General features: G+C 37.8%; 1 protein-coding gene across 1 annotated transcript in view; it reads left to right on the forward strand.

Moving 5' to 3' along the window:
• The window catches only part of LGR5 (leucine rich repeat containing G protein-coupled receptor 5), a 91,805-nt gene that overhangs the window by 62,534 nt on the left and 8,255 nt on the right, over nt 1-21,016 (forward strand). The window contains exons 5-15 of the mRNA XM_065040449.1: nt 1,618-1,833; nt 4,603-4,674; nt 7,194-7,262; nt 10,536-10,607; nt 11,411-11,482; nt 11,590-11,658; nt 11,800-11,871; nt 14,507-14,572; nt 14,785-14,856; nt 16,019-16,090; nt 17,878-18,003. Of these exons, the coding sequence (XP_064896521.1) occupies nt 1,618-1,833; nt 4,603-4,674; nt 7,194-7,262; nt 10,536-10,607; nt 11,411-11,482; nt 11,590-11,658; nt 11,800-11,871; nt 14,507-14,572; nt 14,785-14,856; nt 16,019-16,090; nt 17,878-18,003 (978 nt within the window). The remainder of the gene's footprint in view (nt 1-1,617; nt 1,834-4,602; nt 4,675-7,193; nt 7,263-10,535; nt 10,608-11,410; nt 11,483-11,589; nt 11,659-11,799; nt 11,872-14,506; nt 14,573-14,784; nt 14,857-16,018; nt 16,091-17,877; nt 18,004-21,016) is intronic.

Genomic DNA, 21,016 nt, shown 5'->3' on the forward strand with positions numbered 1-21,016 from the left:
TAAGGCAACTGTAACTTCTTAGTTTACATACCAGCATCACCCAGGGAAGAAATTCAGTTCTGACTGAACACAAAGAAACCTCATCTACTCATTCAAATTATACCTTATTTGAAAACACAGGCGTAGCATGGTTGTTGCCGGGGGAGTGGGGGAGGTACAGCATGAGTATTTCTAAACATTTCCAGCCTCACCCATTTGTTGACAGACCCTTGAGTTATTTTGGAAGCTCTGTCTCTGCTGCCTGCCATGTCAGTTATTATATTGAAAATTTAATTGTACAAGGGCTTTGACACTGAACTTTATAAATTTGTTCCAACTGACCTTGTCTCAGTTATTTGCCAGCCTGGCACGGAGCCTTAGCAATCATTATTTGTTCTCGTGCAGTAGGTAGGAGCAGCATGGAGCAGGAGATAGAATGGACCTGACATTTTACATGACTGTAAATGAAGAAGCAGCTTTAAATAAAGAGATTAGCGTGCCCACCACAAAGTCTATTGCATTTCTCTCAAACAGAACAAATTTAGGTTGTGCAGAATTACTTCTTTGTACCCTGGGTGTGTCTGTTTGTTCTGTAATGTTTTCAAACATCTATTTAAGTTTATTTCTGTTTCGCCATTCACTTAATTACTCCTCTGTACAGACATCTTCAAGAAAAGTTTTAGAGCGTGGCTTTCATGTTCTGAACAAGGTACGAGTCACTACGACACATTAAAAGCAGAAACATCATGTCAAGAGTACAGGTCACCATCTGGATGTTTCATGAAGTTCCAGAAATCTGAAGCACACTGTTGAGTATTTCCCTGAAAGCATCGAAAAGGGAAAGCAAAACAGAGCAAAAGCCAATTAATATAGGACATAAAAGTTCAACTGCAAAACATTCAGTAGATTTAATCCTTATTTACACAAGTGTGAGAGCAAGATATCACCTGCAGACTCTGAAGAGGTACATGTGCTGTTGAGCTCCCTCTGTTGGCTCTACAGCAACTGAAGTGTATTCAATAACTTACTTTTTGAAATAAATACATTACATTAGCAACACTGATCTATGTTTAAAAAACCATTTTGCTCCACTGCTAAAAAATGTGAACTTCAGTGCTCATTGGAATTGCTGGAATAAACAATACATAAGAAAGAGTAAAACAGGAACAGACTTAGAAGTGAGGTTTATTTTTGATTCTTAGAATGGGTGTCTAGCATATGGAAACCCAAATCAGCTTGCAATTTAGTGATTTATAGATCCTGAAAGAAAATCTCTGGTGGAATCTCTTATACTTTTTTATTCCATACTTTCAAATAATTGGGAAAGGAAACAAATTCATGCCTGTTCTGTAGAGAGACTCTGCTCAGAAGTGATCAGTGTGTGCTGTCAGTGAGTTGATGGCTCCAAATAAGAGCTGTCTGCAGAGAGCCAGCTGACAAGGACACTTGTAAACATGATATGAGGTCTCAGGGGTGAGGTTGCAAGCAAGATAGAAACACAGAATCTCCAGGAAATGAAAAATGTATGTGACAGCCTATGTCCATCCTTGGGGTTGTGTTCTTGGTGATAACTTCTGATATCCATTGTGTAAGTCCACTGTTCTCAAAGTCAATTTTGTCTGTTTCTTTTTCTCCTAGACGTTTGGATGCCAACCACATCAACTATGTGCCCCCCAACTGCTTCAATGGTTTGGTCTCCCTTAGACACCTGTGGCTAGACGATAATTCTTTGACCGAAATTCCTGTCCAAGCTTTTAGAAGTTTACCAGCGCTCCAGGCAATGACATTGGCACTGAATAAAATTCATTACATACCAGACTATGCTTTTGGAAACCTATCTAGCTTGGTAGTTCTGTAAGTTTTATTGATTTTTTTTTTTTTTTTTAGCCACAATCTCTGGGGTTTTTTGCAGGTCTTTGACCATTTGGTGATAAATTACTTGAAGATGCAATGTTTGATTTAGATGTTGCTTGAGATAACCTTTAATAATTAAATATTTCCCTGGTTCCTTCCCATCTGGCAAATGATGGGTAAAGAGGCATATACTTGGGTTAATTAAACATTTGTTTTGTCTTACAGTCTTAATACTAAATTGATATCTTCAGGCTATAAATCTACAGTTTACCTTCTACATTTGCACTAGACTTAGCAATACTCTTTTATTAAGAGGTCAATTCTGTTTGTTGCAGAAAATGTTCTTTTTGAAAAATAAGTTTTCTGGATTGTATATGTATTACAAATCTAAATTTTAAAAAATTAACTTGGATAAACAGATTTTTTTACATCTTCCTACAGTTAAACTAGCATTTGCACTTTTGTTTGATTTAGCTTAAAAGTTTTCATCTCCAGCAAAGAACTATGCAAGGGAATTTTAAAAAAAATCACCCTATCTGTTCAGTAAAACAAACAGGAAGAGATGAATTGTGTGCCCTCTAAGGCAGTGTGTACTGAATGAAGGAACATTAGAAAAGGGAAATGAACTGAAAGCTTTTTGGGTGACTTGCAAGGAATGCCACCCAGTAGAAAAAGTACGCATTCCCCTTCATTGAAAGTACATGTAGTTTTGTATTTTGTTTTGTTTGCATAGCAATTCAACTAAATTAAACATGCGTAGCTCACACCAAAATCTGGAAAGAATACTATGGAGTGTGGTTTCAGCCTTTTATCTTCTGGGAATGTACCAAGTGGAAAAAATTCTAGACTGGCTGGAGAAAATGAGGTGGAGAAGTTATTTCAGTATACTTTGGAAAATACTGGCATTATTAAGGAAAAAACAATATATTCAACCTTTACAAGCTGTCTGAAACCGTAGTCTGTAAGACACTTAACATATTTGAACATATTCTAGCCCCAGTGTAAGCCCTGAACCTGGCACATGCCAGGATTCTCTATTGACAGGTATAATCACCATTTCTGCCTAGCACTTCATACATTCATATAAGCATACAGGGCAGCAAAAACAGGGTAACAGCTGCCCTGTTCTGCAAAATCTCTGCGTTCTGTTCACATTAAGTATCAACCCCATTCAAGTTATAGAGTGGATGGGCTTGTCATTTGACTGAGCTTCTAGATTTATGTCAGTAATGCTAAAAACAAAAGACTGTCTTGTACAACATTCTCTAGTTAGATCCCTACAAGAAATCTAGTGATAAGAGGACAGCTAAGAAATGCAGAAGAAAATTATTTCTTTTTATACCCTGATTGATTCTGCTTAATTAGGTTTCCTTATTTTAGGTCTGCCTTGCTTATTTCTAATCTTCTGGTCTTCATATTGATGAAAAACTGAATTGTTCTTCATGATCTACAACATCTGATATTTTTGGCTCATCAAAAATCTTTGTGTGTGGCTCTGCTTTCTTTTGTTTGCTACTCGATTCAGTCTGGCAAATTTTCAACTTAGTGCAAAAACATGTGGTCAGTTGGAGCAGGTTTGTGGTTCCATCATTAAAATCCAAACATAATTGGAATTTGGAGATACACTCTCCATGCTAACTAAAGCACTGAAGGTCAATGTAGTCATTGAAAAACAAAAGCTCATTAGGTTTCTTCCTAGGAAAGGGAAAACCCACAGAACATTTGCATTTTGCCATGAGAATACCTGCCTTTTATGGACAGGTAGACTCAATTTCTGTAGGTTCTGCAGAATTTTCAGAAAGCCTGTGATCTTTAACATTATTTTCAGAGCAGAATGAAGCTTTGAAGGGAAGGTGCCTGGCAGCCCCCCGTTTACAGCCCTTCTTTTCTTTTAAAGTGCTAGTCCTGTAGTTTCCCTCCACTATAGGGGTAGAGTGTCAAGAATAAAATAAAAGGAAAAATCTGCTGGGAAAAAGGCATCCTTTTTTAAAAAAAACAACATGAAGTGGCTCCAGGTTGTATCTACTCACATTAATGAGCTTCACAGAGTGGGTTTTTTCCATCTCGGTCTAAAACACTTAGAAATAGGCAGCACTGTCAGCCTTTGTGCAGGGGGTATGGTTGAAATATACTTTAAATTGCTAAACATTCCAGAAAGTAGTTGTTGATTTTCATCGTTTCAAAGGAAGGCAAGTTACAGCATTTTTAAGACTGGTTAGTTTACTCATCTCAGTGAAGCTATTACTTTTTGTGTCCTGTGGCTTCGTGTTTTCTTTCATTCTGTAAGCCCAGTACCCCTGTCCTGTCTACCTTATTATCCACCTGCTCACCTGCTCCTGTTCTGTGCCATACCCTCTAGCACCCTCTGAATGCACATCTTCCAAATATGCACCTCACACCCCACACACAGTTTTTAAGGCAATGTGTTAATTAACCACCAATGAAAATATATCTACAATTTTCCAATATTCAATATAAAAACCCCAACCTGGAACTCCAGTATATACCCTTTTTACACAATCTAGGTGGTTTTAAAACAAATCCCTTCTATGAAACCAAATGGAAGCCTGCGTGGCTGGTGAGATATTGGGAGAAAGGGGAGAGGGTGGAGGAGGTGCCTCCTATACATGCTCTTGCAAAAGCATGACTTGCATATAATCAGTGCATGCCTGAAAATAAGTTTCTTTTGATTTAACCATCAAAATGTTTTGCTTAAGTCCACTGTGTGCAATGTGCTTTCCTGACTGTGTGCTTAATGTTCCCCTGCAGACATCTCCATAACAATAGAATCTACTCCCTGGGAAAGAAATGCTTTGATGGGCTCCACAGCCTAGAGACTTTGTGAGTTGACCTCTTATTTGTTTCCTTTTTTTTTCAGTGTCTTCATTAATATTCTGAAAGAATAAAAATTGCCTAAAAGCCAAATGTGGGTTTTGGCTTGCCTAATCGCTACAGGATCTAAGTGATGGTTTACAATGACTCTATGTAGCAAATCCTATTTTTGACTATAAAATTAGTTTGCCTTTTTAATAAGCGTTGTCAATTGGTAAATTGTTTGAAGGACAGCTGAAGACTGTACTGAGCATTGAAAAAGAAGTGGTTATTCATGAACAGTTATGTTTGCTCAGTTTAGTGCTATTTATGTCTTGTTCAATTAATAAAGCTAATAGCTAGATTGGGAAATTGTCACAATGAAAAGCTTTAACATTAAGAAACTGTCTCGCCATAGAGGAGGGCTATAAAATTAGATGGGTTTATTTTTTTTATCCCTGGGAAAAGACAGAAGTTCCAGGTAGGCAAATTATGCATGTGTTTTAAAAGAGGGTAAGAGGAATGTTTCGGTTGTATCCAAGTTTATGTCTTTAAAGTGCTCTAGTAAAGAATAACACCGGTAAAGACTGAAATTTCTTCAAGTTTTCACCATAGTTCTGTTCAGACCAGTTCAAATTTCATTAAGTTTTCTGAAAAAAAAAATTCTACAAAAGAATATCAAAGAGGAACACAGTGCTGATGGTTAGCACTAAGTGCTTCACTACCTTTAGTCTAATTAAAGATGTTGTCTGCCAGAGTAGATCCCAGACCCCAGAAATGCTACAGGGATAATAAAACTTTCCACCCAATCAGGACAGGCTAAGAGGCCTGTTGTGAGGAAAAAATAGATAAAACAGATAAAGTGTCAAATATGAATAATGCTAGTGTAAAGGTGACTATTTGCTTTCTCATCAAAAAAACTGTGTACTTCCCTCTCTCCTGCTTCATTAATATCAGAAAGCATGAAGTTTGGGGCTTTTTTTTCTTTTTTATCCCTAGTTTTGATTACATTGATCCCTTGGCAGTCAATAGCAATTTTACAATTTTGCCTTTCAGCTGGCTGTGAGTAGAGAGGAAGTCCCTTAGCGTAGCACCGGAAAGGGGGACGGCAAAGGGAGAAGGAAAATGTAATCGTTTGTTTTGTTTTTTTAAGTGAGATTCACATGGCACTTGGTCAAAAATGGGGAAAAACAGAACAATGGAATAAGTAATTGCAAACCCAGTCCCAACCACCTGGCATGAGAGAGGTGGAAACACAGAGAACATTCAGGAACCAGGGAATAAGTGGAGGTGCAGCCACTTCACTGCAATAGAAGAATGTATCGCTTGCCTCAAGCACAGTAATTGCACACTCTATAGACCCATTTCCAGGTAGTTTCAAGATAATCAAAAGAGATCTCGGTATAAATGGTGGACGCCAACTTTAAGATCATTTGTTTGCATCAAGGCATAGGTCTGGAAATCACATATCACTGGAGGGCAAAAACAAACCGTGCATGCCTGTAATCTCTTTGTCAATAAGCAGGAGAGAGAGATTTACAAGCAGGAAGGAAAGCCTTGTTGAGTTCAGACAGCAGCTTCCTGCCTGCATTACTTCAGTCTGATACTATTTCAATTCCAATCTATTGTAAACTGTGATTTGTGTTTTGCCTGTTCAAAAAGGCTTTTGCTCAAGTTTTTCAGACTGTAGTCTTCACAAAGCAGTGCCAGAGAGCGTCACAGGAAACTGGCATATCCCAGTTTTAGTTTCAGGTGTCTTCTGAATGCTAAAGGATGCTGATGTCACGTTGAGGGCAGAAGTAGCTTTATAGTCCATTCAGCCTACTAGAATAAAGTCTAATTACTGCTGCAGCATGAGCAGCTCTTAAAGCAGAGGTCACTACCCTAGCCGAACTACCATTTTTACAATTTGTCTGGTTATATACATTCTCCATAGAAATATTGATCGACAAATCGTAATGTCACACTTAATGGTAACGTTGAACTTACAGTATGTTTTCCCACTTGTTTTAGCCACAGGAAGATTTCCTCCAATCTTTTTTGCTCTGCAGACTCCAGCGTCTCTTATTTTTATCACTTAATAACCACTGGAGAAAATCTCTTCAGATATTTTTTTCAGCAGGGAAAAAAAAGGCAAATTAAACCTTTACAGTTATACGTATCATCCATGTAAAACGTTGCCCACCATACAAAGTTGTTGAATATGTCTCTGAAAGACTTTTTTTCCCATTAATACTTTCAAGTAATGAAAGGATGGGCAATTTACAGAACGGAAAATCCCTTAGTAGCATCTGAATCCATTTATGTTTTTTTATTGCAGAATATCTATGATATAACTAAAAATAGGATGCTGATTAAAAATAGCAACGATAATGTGCCTTAAATAGTGTTTGTTGGAAAACATCCATACACTTTTGAGGATTTCCTGGCTTTTGGCTGTATGTATTTATTCAATGCATGGAAGATGATATTTCATTACAAATGCCAACAATTTTATGTTATCCATTACACAGTGCATAATCTAAATAATAAAATCTATTTTTACACAGAGATTTAAATTACAACAGTCTGGACGAGTTCCCCACTGCTATCAGGACACTAACAAACCTAAAAGAACTGTAAGTACAGAGCTCGTATTAGGAAGGAGGATGTTTTGTCTAGTGTGATTATTTTTTTCAGTGCTGCTGATTTTATCAGTAATCCTTAAAAAAATGATATCCTAGGAAAAACTATTAAACATGCCAACATGCATAAAAGATCATTTTCAACATTCACTTCAGAGCATTCAAGTTCTGACAACTTTTACTTTGATGCTGCATCGTGCAGTGAGTTTTTTCCAGGAACTTAATTCTTATAATATAGTAAATAATAAACACAATTAATTCACTTTGAGTCCCAAACACAACAGCCATATTTTGCAAACAATCCAATATATCACAGTCTTTTAGTCAAAGAAGAATGTGTGGCACCCTTATTAGTCCATCAGGTTTAAACGTCTTTACCTCCTTCCCTCCCATTATATTTAAGCAGTTTCTTTTAAATAGAAAATTGTAAAAATTTGTAATGCTGTAAATAAAACACCTCTGAATGCACAGAGTTTGTATTAAAAGAAAAAAAAAAAAACAACAAAGAGAAGAAACCAGCCAAGTTTGTTGTAAGAAACAGCTGAATTATTAAAAGGTGAATGAAATTATATTCACACATCAGGCACACAACGTACACATCGGTGCATGTGCTCAGAATTCTTTCAGTTTGATTTATTTACCATGTTACTGGTACAGCAGAGATTTTTGAAAAAAAAAAAAGAACAAACATAGATAGCGATATAGTAGTTGGACACGGTTGTACCTCTGCTACATCACAAATTGATCTTAGAACCTCTTTACTTTCCCAAAGCAGGATCCGCAGGCAGTGGTGACTGCAGCTCAGCAGTTGGCACAGTGCAGCTCTGGAGGAGGGAGAGGGGGTCTGAGTTTCTCAGCCCAACCGTCCTCAGCTGCTGTTATGTCATCTGTCAGCTAAAATAGTTGGTATGGAATCCTGTGGCCTCAAAGGATTGCCTTTTTGCTGACCCCTGGAGTCAGTAGCCAAACATGGATAACCCATGTTTGCAGTAAATACACTTTGCCCAGTCCAGCAAAGTGCCTGACGTGCTCGAGATAACTTACAGGCCCCTGTAGGACTTCACCCCTAAGTATCAAACTTGTAGTTTCAGATAAGCTCCCAGGTGCAAGAAATCTTTGGAGTGTGAAATTGCAACCTGACATCCCAAATTCAGAAGCAACCACAAGACCATGTGTTTCAGTACTTTGTTTGGGCCCTGGAAGCCAATCTTACAAGCACGAGGTGCCTCCCAGAAGGCTGTGCGTGTCCTGCTGTTCTCACCCAAGCAGAAGCCCAGGTCCACAGAGGTTCAGCTCATTGTAAGGCCACCTAAGTAAAGGTGTTTCTGCCTGGGACCTCATTTCTCTCTCAGAATTTGTGCCGGGGCTGAAAACACAGACTATGGATTTCTGTCTGCAACTTGGAGGCATTCAAGGCAGCCCATCACAGGGGTGACCTCATTAATGTTTATAAATATGTAAAGGGTGAGTGTCACGAGGGTAGAGTCAGGCTCTTCTTGGTGACAACCATTGATAAGACAAGGGGCAATGGGCGCAAACTGGAACACAAGAGGTTCCACTTAGATTTGAGGAGAAACTTCTTCTCAGTGAGGGTGCCAGAGCACTGGAACAGGCTGCCCAGGGGGGTTGTGGAGTCTCCTTCTCTGGAGACATTCAAATCCCACCTGGATGCCTTCCTGTGTAACCTCCTCTAGGCGTTCCTGCTCCGGCAGGGGATTGGACTAGATGATCTTTTGAGGTCGCTTCCAATCCCTAACATTCTGTGATTCTGTTGCTCTGTGATTCTGTGGAGATCTGCTGGCAAGTGGCCGATGAATCATGGCCATATCTATTGGATGTAATGGGGACACCATTGTCCCAGATACTCCACACTTCAGGGTCTCAGCTGTAGTAGTACTTATGTCTCCAAAGTAAGTGGGTATAGCTGTTACACAAAGTTAATGCATACATAGCATTTTCCAGACTGGATTTTGAAAAATTCTTCTAGAAACATTTTTCTCAGTGTGGCCTTACAATGATCTTTTGACCCAGGGATGCAGCTAGATTTTACTGCTCAGTATATGAACTGACAGGCTATAAAGTGCCTTTGTTCAGACAGGGAGCATCACCTGGGTGCAGTGCCCTAGGGCACAGCCTGCAGTCGTGAGCATGCTCTCTTCCGACCCGCTCAGAAGTGCTTCCTGGGAAGCAGTCGTGCCATTTCCTTAGCTTTCCTGCCATGCAAGGAATCCCATTCATCAAGAGCCACAAAACCGGTCTGTTTACTGGTTCTAGATTAGATGGGATCCTCGTAGTGCTTAGAGTCTGCATCTGCAGAGATGCACTTTTTATTGCATGCAAAAGAACTAAGGATTTAGAGCCTTGCTCTGTAGCTCATCAGTAGTAGCACAAATGCCTAAACAAGTAAAACCAATAATGTGGGACCTCTTCAAGTAATGGCCAAGTGTGCTTGCATCAGTGAACAATTTGAGGCGTTCAAAATGCATAACTTTAAGCTGAGAAGCCTTTTTCATACCCGACTGAACTAATGGGACTTTCCCACACAAATCATCATTGTTCTTTTGAAATCTTAGTTGTTTCTTTTGTTTTTCACAATGGAGAATTACTCATATGAATAAAATCCAGTAATTAATGATGAGACAAAGATTTGGCCCTCTATCCAGCAGACACAACTACATTGGATAGTTTCCTCATGTCCACATTTAAAATATTTCAACAAAAAGGTGGTTGTGGAAGGCTCGGCATGTTACAATATAATGTATAAAATAATTTACTTTATAAACTTGTGTAATCCATTACTATCCGAGCAAGAGAAATAGTTGCAATTTAATAAATACAGGGGGAGATATATATATAGTATTTTATTGTTATTTAAGTATTAATATTTAGCTATTAATGTTATTAGTTCATATGTGTGTGTTTATTTACATTATATCTCTATATACACACATATATTCATAGATACATGGCATACAGCTACAAAGCAGTTTCCTTCTGAGGGCATCTGAATTTCAAAATGCCATTTTGCAGTTTACTTCATCTGAATGTTTTTGTTCATTTAGAAAAGTGCAGAATTCTAGCCATTCCATCGCTTTTCTTTTCTTTTGCTCTTTCCAGTTCTTATTCCAGAAAACAACGACATACCTTCACATGCAGACACTTTTCGTATTACAAACAAAAGAAAATTCTTGTGCATTGTGAACACAGATTGTGCATTTGCTTTTTTTTTTTTTTTTCTTACTGTGTAAACCATTTTTCCTTTTGTAGGGGCTTTCATAGCAATAACATCAAGTCAATACCTGAACGTGCATTTGTGGGAAATCCATCACTTATTACAATGTAAGTGATAAGAGTCTTTTCATTAACTCTTCCTATTAGAGACTGTGGAACTAAGTACCATGTTTGTGGCTAATTGTCAAATAGCTCTTCTTGTGAGCATACTGTGTAGTGCATCATATACAAGCAAACAAGCCCACATCTTTCCAGCTTTGTGGAAAGAATGACAGTTTGCATGGCCTGTTTTGAGGGAAGTGAATAGTGGTCTCTGGCCTTTGACTTTTTATTTGAACTATTTCTTCTATGTCTCTTAGCATTACTGGCAATGTAGAAGCTAGCAAAAATTACGCTCAGTGAATTCCAGTCTGAGTTCTCATTGTCTTACAGGAGAATGCATTTAATGGGCAAACCTCAAAATAAGAAATTATAAAACGAATGTAAGAAATATAGTGGTTCATCTTGAGCCATATTATTCTATGACCAAAAGCAGCATGACTTCAAAACTACAAGGGAACTTCCTCCGAGTACGTGAAGTTCTGACTTCTTCACTTGCTAACCTTAAATTTGTCTCAGGTCATAACAAAGTTCTTCATATTGGGATTTCCATTTTTGCAAACCTGGCAGGAGGAGGGAATATTTTGTTGACTGACTTCTGGCTTTAAAACCAAGAAAACAATGACTACTTGAATATTCAAAATGTGAAATGTGATTGATGAATATAATAGATTAGTGCATAAGAAAAGCCCAGAGGTGCACCTCTGTTACAACCAACCAGTTTACTTATTTGTTTGTAGTATAATGGTGAGATACATTTAGAATATTTTGAAATATTTTTCATAAAATGTCTTTTTATCCTCTTTTTGCAGACATTTTTATGATAATCCTATCCAGCTTGTTGGAAAATCTGCTTTTCAACACTTACCAGAACTCAGAACTCTGTATGTGTTTACTTTTTTATTTTAATTGTCTTTATATATTGCAATATTAAAGGTATCCCACACATCCCTCACAACAATTGTATTGAAATGATGTTTTTAAATTCTAGGACTTTAAATGGTGCTTCACAGATAACAGAGTTTCCTGATCTGACAGGGACGACTAGTCTGGAGAGTTTGTAAGTGCTAGAGAATTATTTTTGCTTTGTTTTATTTTTTTGGATACTGACTTATTTCAAAGAATGTTCTAAAAAAATATTTGGTTTGCAATCTTTAAAAAGTTGTCTTTCTTTTTTTTTTCATATAAATACTTTCAACAGGACACTCACAGGAGCACAGATCACCTCTCTCCCCAAATCGGCTTGTGACCAGTTGCCTAATCTCCAAGTGCTGTACGTTTCAGTAAGATTATTAACATTAAATCAATACAAGAGATTAATGGACAAATGAAATCATTATGATTTCAAAATTACCCAGTTGCTGCTATTTCCGTGTATCATGTTACTTCTCAGGAATTCAGCTCAGGGAGTGGGCCCCCATGTTACTCAAAAAGTTCACAAAGTTATCAGTCAGGATTTCCCATACATTGCTGAAAAAGATAATTACTTTGCATATTTTTAGGAAAGGGTAAAACGGTTCTTGATTTTGTTTGAAAAAACAATAGAACTACCTTATTTTCATTCATTCTGTCTCTCCTACAGTAGTCTGTTGTTTTTATTTTTCTTATTGATGCAGATAATTCAGTGAAGTAAATGGAAAATATAACTGAGGAAGGAGTGCAGTTTTGAGTCCTCATTGTGCTCCTCTTTTAGTTTCTTTTCCAACCAGACATAAGTAGTTGACTGAAATTTTAATAGACTATTCCTTGGCATAGTTGGGACATAGTTTTTATACTTAATGTTGAATATTATTTTAGCTTGGAGATTTCCTTGGAGTTTGCTTAATCACTAATGAAAGTAATCTTTGTGTCTGCTTCTTTGAGAATGAGCCAACAGCACTTTCCTCTACGTATTACATCACTAGGAATGTATTTGGTATTAGTTCTCTGGCCAACATTGAAATAGCACTAATTATAACACATTATTTGAATACCAGTGCAGATGTCATGAACATTTCCAGAAAAAAATAAGTTTTAGTTGATGGACTCTATGTAACCATTTCCAGAATGATAAAAGACAGAAACACAGTCTATTGCCAGAAGAAAGTCTGCACACAGACTTAAGTTTAAATATGTCCTGTGTTATTCAAAAATAACAAATAATCTCAAAACAGTAGGCAAGTAAATACTACAGTAATTAATAACTTTAGAGTTCATAGTAGAGTAGGACTGTCCATTAGAAATTCACATTTCTTATTTTTGAGATCACCCAGTATTTAAAAGGGCGATATTTAAAAGGGTGGGAAACCAATTTAACAGCAATTTTTGTGTACTTGGAGTTGCTCTCTCCCCATTGCCATCAGATTGGAACAAGCCTGCCAAGCCCAAATTTAGGTTTGCACAGTAGTTTTGCCTGTGCTATGAAGTATAACAACGTACTGAACCCCATAAGTTGCTTGGAGACTGGGATCTTGAAGGGGCTTCCTGGCTCAAATACATGCACAAACACTACAGGTACAAACACTGCTTTGAAAGACAATTTGTGCATCCTATGTGGCCACCAATGCTTCCAAATGTGGATGAATGTACACAGAGGCTGATAACATTCTTCTAAGGAGGCCCAAGTCACAAATCTGTGTGTGATAGTTATTCTATCCACAGTCTGCCAGACATACCAAATATCTTTACCTTGGCCTAAAAGCCTCCAGCTCGCTTGTATTCTTCTCTGTCATGTCTGATTTGGACGACAAAGCACCTGTGGAAAAAAAAAATCTTCTGTGCTGTAACTATATATATATATACATATATATATATGGTAGCTTTTTTGCGTGGTAAAGGCAGAGTAGAATACCTTAAAAACACACACTATCATTACTTGCACCACTTCCACAAAACAAATATAGTATAGTCTAAATGCCCCTGTTGAAATAGTAACAGTGAAAAATAAAATTTTACCAAGGAAGTAAACGGGTAGAGATGAGCAAGTCTTAAAGAATTTGAAACAGGAGTGAAAAGAGATTACTCTTTTACATGATAATATCGTATAACTGTGGAAAATGACATTTTTCCCAATTATAGACATAAGCTTTTTTCTATATTCTTTTTATTAGCAAATTTCCCATTCAGTTTTCCCCGGCCAACATGTATATATAAGATGAGGCTGTTGAGAAGTGGGGGTGGGTGTTTGGTTCCTTTTTTTCTTCCCCCTCCAATTTCTGCAAATTGCCTGGGCTTGGTTTTGATTAGTTGCATTATTCTATAAATCAGTCCAGATGTTTTAGTTATTCTGTATTTTGTTGAGTTTTGGCTCAAGTATTTTTAAGATTTTTTTTTCCCCATGTAGTGATTGATTTCAAAGTTAGTTCCAATATTTTTTTAACCACTTCCCTCAGCTATAAGATATAACAGTCTAAGGATCAGAGGCAATAGTGCTTAATTAAAAAAGCAGAATGGAAAGCTGATTACAGTCCGTTGTGATTTTTACCAAAAAATACAGGGTCTTCTCTGAAAACATATGAGCATGTATATTTGGTAGATTATTTAATGGTTTAAGTGTTTGTCAGAATTTAGACATGATGAATATGAAGTCTGTGATGTAAATCCAATATTCTCTCTGAGCAGATGGCCAATATTGTTACTGTAAAACACTCAGCAGAAGTCTACACTTCTGCAGGAAATCTACAGACAATGCAAGGAATTTGCAAACATAGGATGTGGAGTTAATGCATCTTGCCTTTTCTCCTCCTTTCTTCTCCTCAGTTAGAAATCAAAATCTGACAGATGAGAGATGATAAGTGAGTCTGCACATTTCTATTCTTCTGTGAGTGTAGAGAAAAACAACTTATTTTAAATTGGGCGTGAAAGTAGACAATGAAAGTCCCTTTGGTTTTAACATTACTTTGATGCTGGTATTTTCTTGTGTATTACAGGGATCTGTCTTATAACTTACTGGAAGATTTACCCTGTTTTACAGCCTGTAAAAAGCTCCAAAAAATGTAAGTGTCAAACTACCCTAAAAAGCCTAAAAAGAAGCATCTGTATACAAATGTGTTTGAACATCATTAAGTTGGTTATTGCTGGCTGATTTGACATATCCCAAATACATACCCTTAAATTATGTTGAAATGGATCATAAACACAATCTAAAACACCCCGAAGTATCCTCCAAGTGCCTTTGAAACTGAGGAGATTCTTATTGCTGTTTCAGTGACTTGCACCACAATGAAATCAGTGAAATCAAAGCGGACACATTTCGGCAGCTGGCTGCTCTTCGGTCTCTGTGAGTACAGCCCTAACAGCCTTTCACCCAGGTTCTCAAGAACATGTGGTATATACTGTCTGCTCGCTATATGCCCCCAAACATCCTTGTTTCTGTTTTTCCTAACCTTGATCTTTCAGCCATTAGGTTTTAACTGTGAAAGCAGAACAAAAATTGAGAAGTTTAGGATCTGCAGCAACGAATTCAAAGATTTAGACTTATAGCTATAAAAGCTATTACTTCTAAATGTTTCTGATGCATGTGGAGAGAGATAATGAGACAGGCCTGGTATCTGTTGGCAGGTTCATGTAATCATCAGCTCTAGGAAGAATAAAACAGAACCCAAGGGAATGGCAGAAGATGTGCCAGAGGAGGTTTAGGTTGGACATTAGGAAAAGGTTCTTCACCCAGAGGGTGGTGGAGCACTGGAACAGGCTCCCCAGGGAGGTGTCACGGCCCCAAGCCTGACAGTGTTCAAGAAGAGACTGGACAAGCCCTCAGACACATGGTGTGAACTGTGGGGTTGTCATATGCAGGGACAGGAGTTGGACTCGATGATCCTTGTGGGTCCCTTCCAACTCAGGACATTCTATGATTCTAAAATCTTATTACAGAAAACAATGTCTTAAGAAACTGAGTCAAATCGTGTGTGGGTTTCTAGTTTTCACACTAACGCACATGCTTCCAGAGTAATTTTGTGGAGAAATTACTCATGGTTATAAGTTTTTGCAGTATCGAACCCATCTGTTTTTTAAGAGTTGCTTTCAATCTTTTTAATTTTTCAGGGCCAGTGAAGATTGAGATTAGGAAGTTAAGCTTATTGACAATGGATTTGCTGTTCTTAGTCACGTCATGAGGACTTCTTAGAAGCAGTCCGTATACCCCACCCTTCTTTCTGCTGCCTTAGCAAGCTGTGAAGCAGACTGAACATAACTGCCTTAGACTGTAGAAGGCATTAAGATGTTTTAAGAAAGTTCTAAGTTTAATAGCTAACATGATTAACTGACTAACATATAATGATTTAAAATTGAAAAAAGATTTTACAGTATGAGTTATGCAGAAACTTATTGAAATATTTGCATGTAATTAATACCTTTTTTATATTTAGGCCTCCTAATCAAGTGTATGAAAACTTCCATATTCACTCAGTGGGTATGTAATTTTCCACTCACTTTTCTTGTAGGGATTTAGCTTGGAACAAAATTAAAATTATTCACCCCAATGCCTTCTCCTCTTTACCATCTCTGATCAAACTGTAAGTATTTATATATATTTTACATTCAAATTTTCACATTTTTCTTGCAAAAGCATAAACATATTTAGTAACTTTGTGCCCCAGCAGAACTTGAGGCTTTCTCTATTCTAATGTTCTTCTGGTCTGTTGAATCCTTATCTAAATGCCTGCTTTCTTGTACTTCACCAGTTCCCATAGTATTATGGCAAAGCTCCATATAACACTGTAATCAGAGTGATTTGGGGTCCACGAAGCACATCAGTGTATCTGCCTTTCTTCATTCAGTTTGTTAGCAGTTTAGTCTCTTCTAGCAATGGGGAATATTCCTTGTTAGTAGTGTTTCAGGACTAAGGAACTGGATTAAAAATTAAGTGAGAAAAATTTTCCAGTATGGGTCTTTATTTCATCATTCCTCATTTGATGGAATAGTTTTTCTTGTTCAGTAAGTTCAGTCAGAGTAGTTAGTGGTCAAAACATCAGCAGCTCATTTTGCAGGCCTTTTTCACAAGCACTTCTCAGTCCTTACTAACTTTTTCCTACTTCCCACTGTCACTGTAATGCCTCCTTGCTCACAGATAACCCAGTAGCTACTGGGAAACCTAAATTTGGAAAGGGGTATTCATTTCTGTCGATGTGCAAAGCCTCCCCTCTGCACTGAACAAGGTCCATAAATACAATATTGTCTATGACATCCCTTCTGGGGCCTTGCTCAGAGCTTTCGTACTTTGTGAGGTGAGCAATGAGCTTTGGTCAATAGCACAGAACAACCAGAGAGGGTTAAAGAAAAAAGCCCTATAGCACACACAGAGTGACACAGTGTACTGGTGTTTCCTGCAATGCCAGTTTCTAACCCCGGTCTAACTAAAGTCAGGGGACATTTTTACCATTGCAGTAGGACCAGAATTTCATCTTTGGTATTTAAATATGCTGTGAGCAAGAGGACACACACTAAACCAGATAGGTAGAAGACCAGTCCATCAGCATACCTTATCTTATGTCTAGCCCTTAGATTTCAGTAGCTAGACCAAGAGACAGGAACTTTGCTGTTCAGCCTAGGGCATAAAAGCACTTCAGCAGCTTCACACTCTACTTCTTCCTCCTTAACTGTTGGCCTTCTTAAGTAATGCAGCATAGATAATTGTGAAGAGGACTGAAAAGGCTCATAGAATAAATGGGAGAGGGAGAAATAGAGAACAGAATACTTCCAGACTTCCCTCTCTTTGATTGCTTTATCATATCTCCTTCATCCACTGTCACTTCTTCATTTACCTGGTTTGCTTTCCCCAAGTTATGTATCCATGTTCATCTCCACTGTCTTCCCTGAGCTCTTCAGACAAACCTCGGCTTAGAACTGTCACCTCCATCTGCTCCAGCATAGACCTGTCCTAACCTGAAACACACATCTTTCCCCTACCCCTGACCTACTCCCTCTGCAGCTTTCAGGGCAGCTGTGCCCTCTAGCATCCCACTGAACCTTTTAAACTCTGGGAAGCTGTGTGGGTACTGGCTCTCTTTAATTCAAACAATCTAACGAGCAAATTTTAAATTCATTTGCTAGTCTCAAAACTGGCATTATGAATATTTGGAGTGAAAATTTGTCTAGATGCTACTGTTAGCTTTCTGCTAGGCCCATAGGTGCGTACTCCTGAGTGGTGCTGCAACTTTGTTCTGCTGGCTGGGGCCTCTTTTTAATGCTGTAATTGTTGATTGAGTTAGGAAAGTCTAACCTGTTTTTCCAACATGACACTTTTAGGGCTGAAGAAAAGAAATGAAAACCCATAAGCTGATTTTTATTTGCTGTTATGCAGGGATGTGTCATCCAACCTTTTGTCCTCTTTTCCTGTGATGGGGCTACATGGTTTAACTCATTTAAAATTAACAGGAAATCATGCCCTACAAGGTTTGATATCGTCTGAAAATTTTCCAGAACTCAAGTGAGTATATCATTAAAACTAATAAGCCACATTCGTGTTCATGTGCAATGGAAGGTGTGTCAGTGTGTAATGCATGTTACTTCGTATTGTGAGTCTTTGATCTGTGCTGTTAAAACTAAAGCAAATATGATAAAAATGATAGACTTCTTTTATTATGCTCACTTTTAACTGAAGAAACTATGAAGGGTTTTGAAATATTAACCCCAGTACTTGCTTAATACAAGCCACATCTGCTTCCTGGTGATATGTTTCAAAAGCTGTTAAAACAATATTGCTAGCAGCTTAGTGATATGTCCTTATACTGGACTGTGCTTACAGACCTTTCATTATATTTAATGAGAGCAGAGCAAATACCAAGGGAAGAATACACTCCCGAAGTTTCAAAATATTTGACCTCTTTTGTTTGAACATGTTTTTTTCTGTAATCTTTTGATTAAGATTCAGATAATACTTTGCCATTATTACTAAAACATTCTGATGCTAGTCATTTTCTACTGGATGCTCAGGAAGGAAATGTTCTCTAAAGATCATTTGCAGCTTTGCCAGTCATTAGATGACCACAGAGAAATCATAGTAAAGAGAGCTTTGCCTCTGACTTCAGCATATTTGGGAGTGTCCCCTAACTCTCCCTTGATTTTTATATTTCAATTAGAGGATGCCAAGTGCAACATATATTTTTCCATGTTTTACTGTAAAAGATTCAATATAATAAAATCGGAGACCTTGAGATGGGTCTCAGAGGTCCAGAAACAAGTGCTGTAAGAAATCATGAATGGTTGAGGCTGAGCTTCTGCCGCAGTTCTTCTTCTCTCACTGACTTTGCGCACATGGTGAGGCATGTGACAATTCTAAAATACCTGAAGATTCTTTAAGGGAATGTAAACACAATAAAATTGATTTTTTTCAACTTAGCAAATATATTCCAATGCATATACCATGGCCTAGAGGCACAAGAGGTACTGCAATAGTCTTACAATAATCCAGTATTCAATGGTATTATGTACATTTATGATTTTTAAATGCTTTTATTGTAATTATACTCTATATGATTTTCCCCCAGTAAAATTACGTACATTTCTCAAATGCAACTGCAGTGTATTTATTCTGGATAAGTATTTAACAAAGGTGTGTCAGATAGTAGCTTAAGTCTCTAAAAGGAGCATAAAAAGTATGATTAATATATCTAGAGTTGATTAACATCTGTAAGAACAAATTATATCCAGTTAATAGAGAATGAGGTAAAATCCTGACTGAAAGTCTGTGGACTTTCACCATAAATCAAAATGAGGTCAGGACTTCACACAGGATCATTGCACAGACAATGAATGAGGGACCAAGCTTGAACAGAGATCTAAAACAAAATGAAATTTCACCCTTTGTAATTGTTGGAACTAGACACTGGTTGCAACATTAAAGGCAAATTCCTATATAAAAGCTTCCTGCTCATCTAAATGGGTCATTGCCTGGACGCCTTCCTGTGTAACCTCATCTAGGTGTTCCTGCCCCGGTGGGGGGATTGGACTAGATGATCTTTCGAGGTCCCTTCCAATCCCTAACGTTCTGTGATTCTGTGATCGCTGTTCAATACACAGACACATCAAAGATCTCAGCATCCTCTGCCCCACCTTCAGCAATGGCACGAGAACGCTCGACAGAGCTGGGCCCAGCCCACTATGGCAAGCTCTGAGGAAGTGAAGTCAGGCTGCCAGCACCTCCTTCCTTCTTTATCTGGTGCTTTTATTCAGCACTGTAAAGAACTCCATCATTTGCTCCATCCATCATCACTGTGCCTTCCCAGTCACCATCAGCCCCACACCTTTGCAAGGTGGAAAACGATGTTATATTCTCTGCTGCTTAATCTAAAAACAGAAAAAAGAGGCATGCCTTGCTGCAGGAAAAAAATTATCGAGGATACAGATATCATCAGTAAGATAAGCAGTATATAAAAATAAATTTAGTTAATGTTTCTAAGAGAGTTTAATTTGACGAAGTCCAAATCTAATCACCCACATCAAATAAGCACCAGCCATAAAAAGGACTGCTTCCAGCACTATATGGCCGAGAGCTGCTTCTTTTTTTGTCCTCTGTGTTCTGGGTCCCAGTCATTCTGTGCAATTACGCTTTACACACAGATCCAGAAGCATTTGCCATTTTGAGGCCTATAGGTATATCCTAGTAACCCAGGGGAAAACAAATATGTTCAGGTTTAACAGAGGATGCTAGAAAGACCTACGGGGAGAATAAGAAATGGGAGTTTTGCTCTTTAACTGGAGATAATTTAAAACTGGGGGGAGGGAGAGCAGGAGGGTTTTGCTACTTCATCAAAACAGCAGACCAGTACAATGTTAGAGGTCCACATTTCCAGTGTATGACAGGCAAGCAGGCTGGTAGAAGCCCAATAGCATCTGGAAATCTGTCATTATTAAGCACATAGAGCTGTTTCAATAACCAGAGAATACATTTCTGTTAGTCTCTTGAGCCTAAAATATCCACTAGCTGTTCATTTCCACAGCTGTATCAATGCCTTCCAAAAGGTCTAAAGCCACAAGACACAGTGATCACCTCTCAAAACTGTCAGTGTTTCTTTTGATAATTTATTGTTGTTGTTTGTGTGGGTTTTGTCAGAAAAAGAGGAATTTCTAATTGGGGATTGGTATTGTTTTTAGCCCAGGCAACTAGCTATGGGTTAGTATAGAAATCTATGGGTTTAATAATAGCTCATTTAAGAAGGGCTTCTGGGAAATGCACTCAAAAATGCTTAATTGAGATAATCTCCTTATTTTAAAAGATGGCATGCACACAAATGAGTTAGAAATTAAATATTTAAAGCTGCTGGCATTAGGTTCCTTGATAGTTAGGTCGGTCTTGGTTATCTTGAATTTTTATTGGAGCACCTTGAAAATACCTTATGTAGCTTTTTGTATTGGATACAAGGGTACAGATTGTTATTGCTAATTCCCAGCAGAAATGTAAGTATATAGAATCTAAATTCCCCAAAATGAACTAATGTAAA

Source organism: Columba livia, chromosome 1 (assembly GCF_036013475.1).
Source record: "Columba livia isolate bColLiv1 breed racing homer chromosome 1, bColLiv1.pat.W.v2, whole genome shotgun sequence".
Lineage (NCBI taxonomy): Eukaryota > Metazoa > Chordata > Aves > Columbiformes > Columbidae > Columba > Columba livia.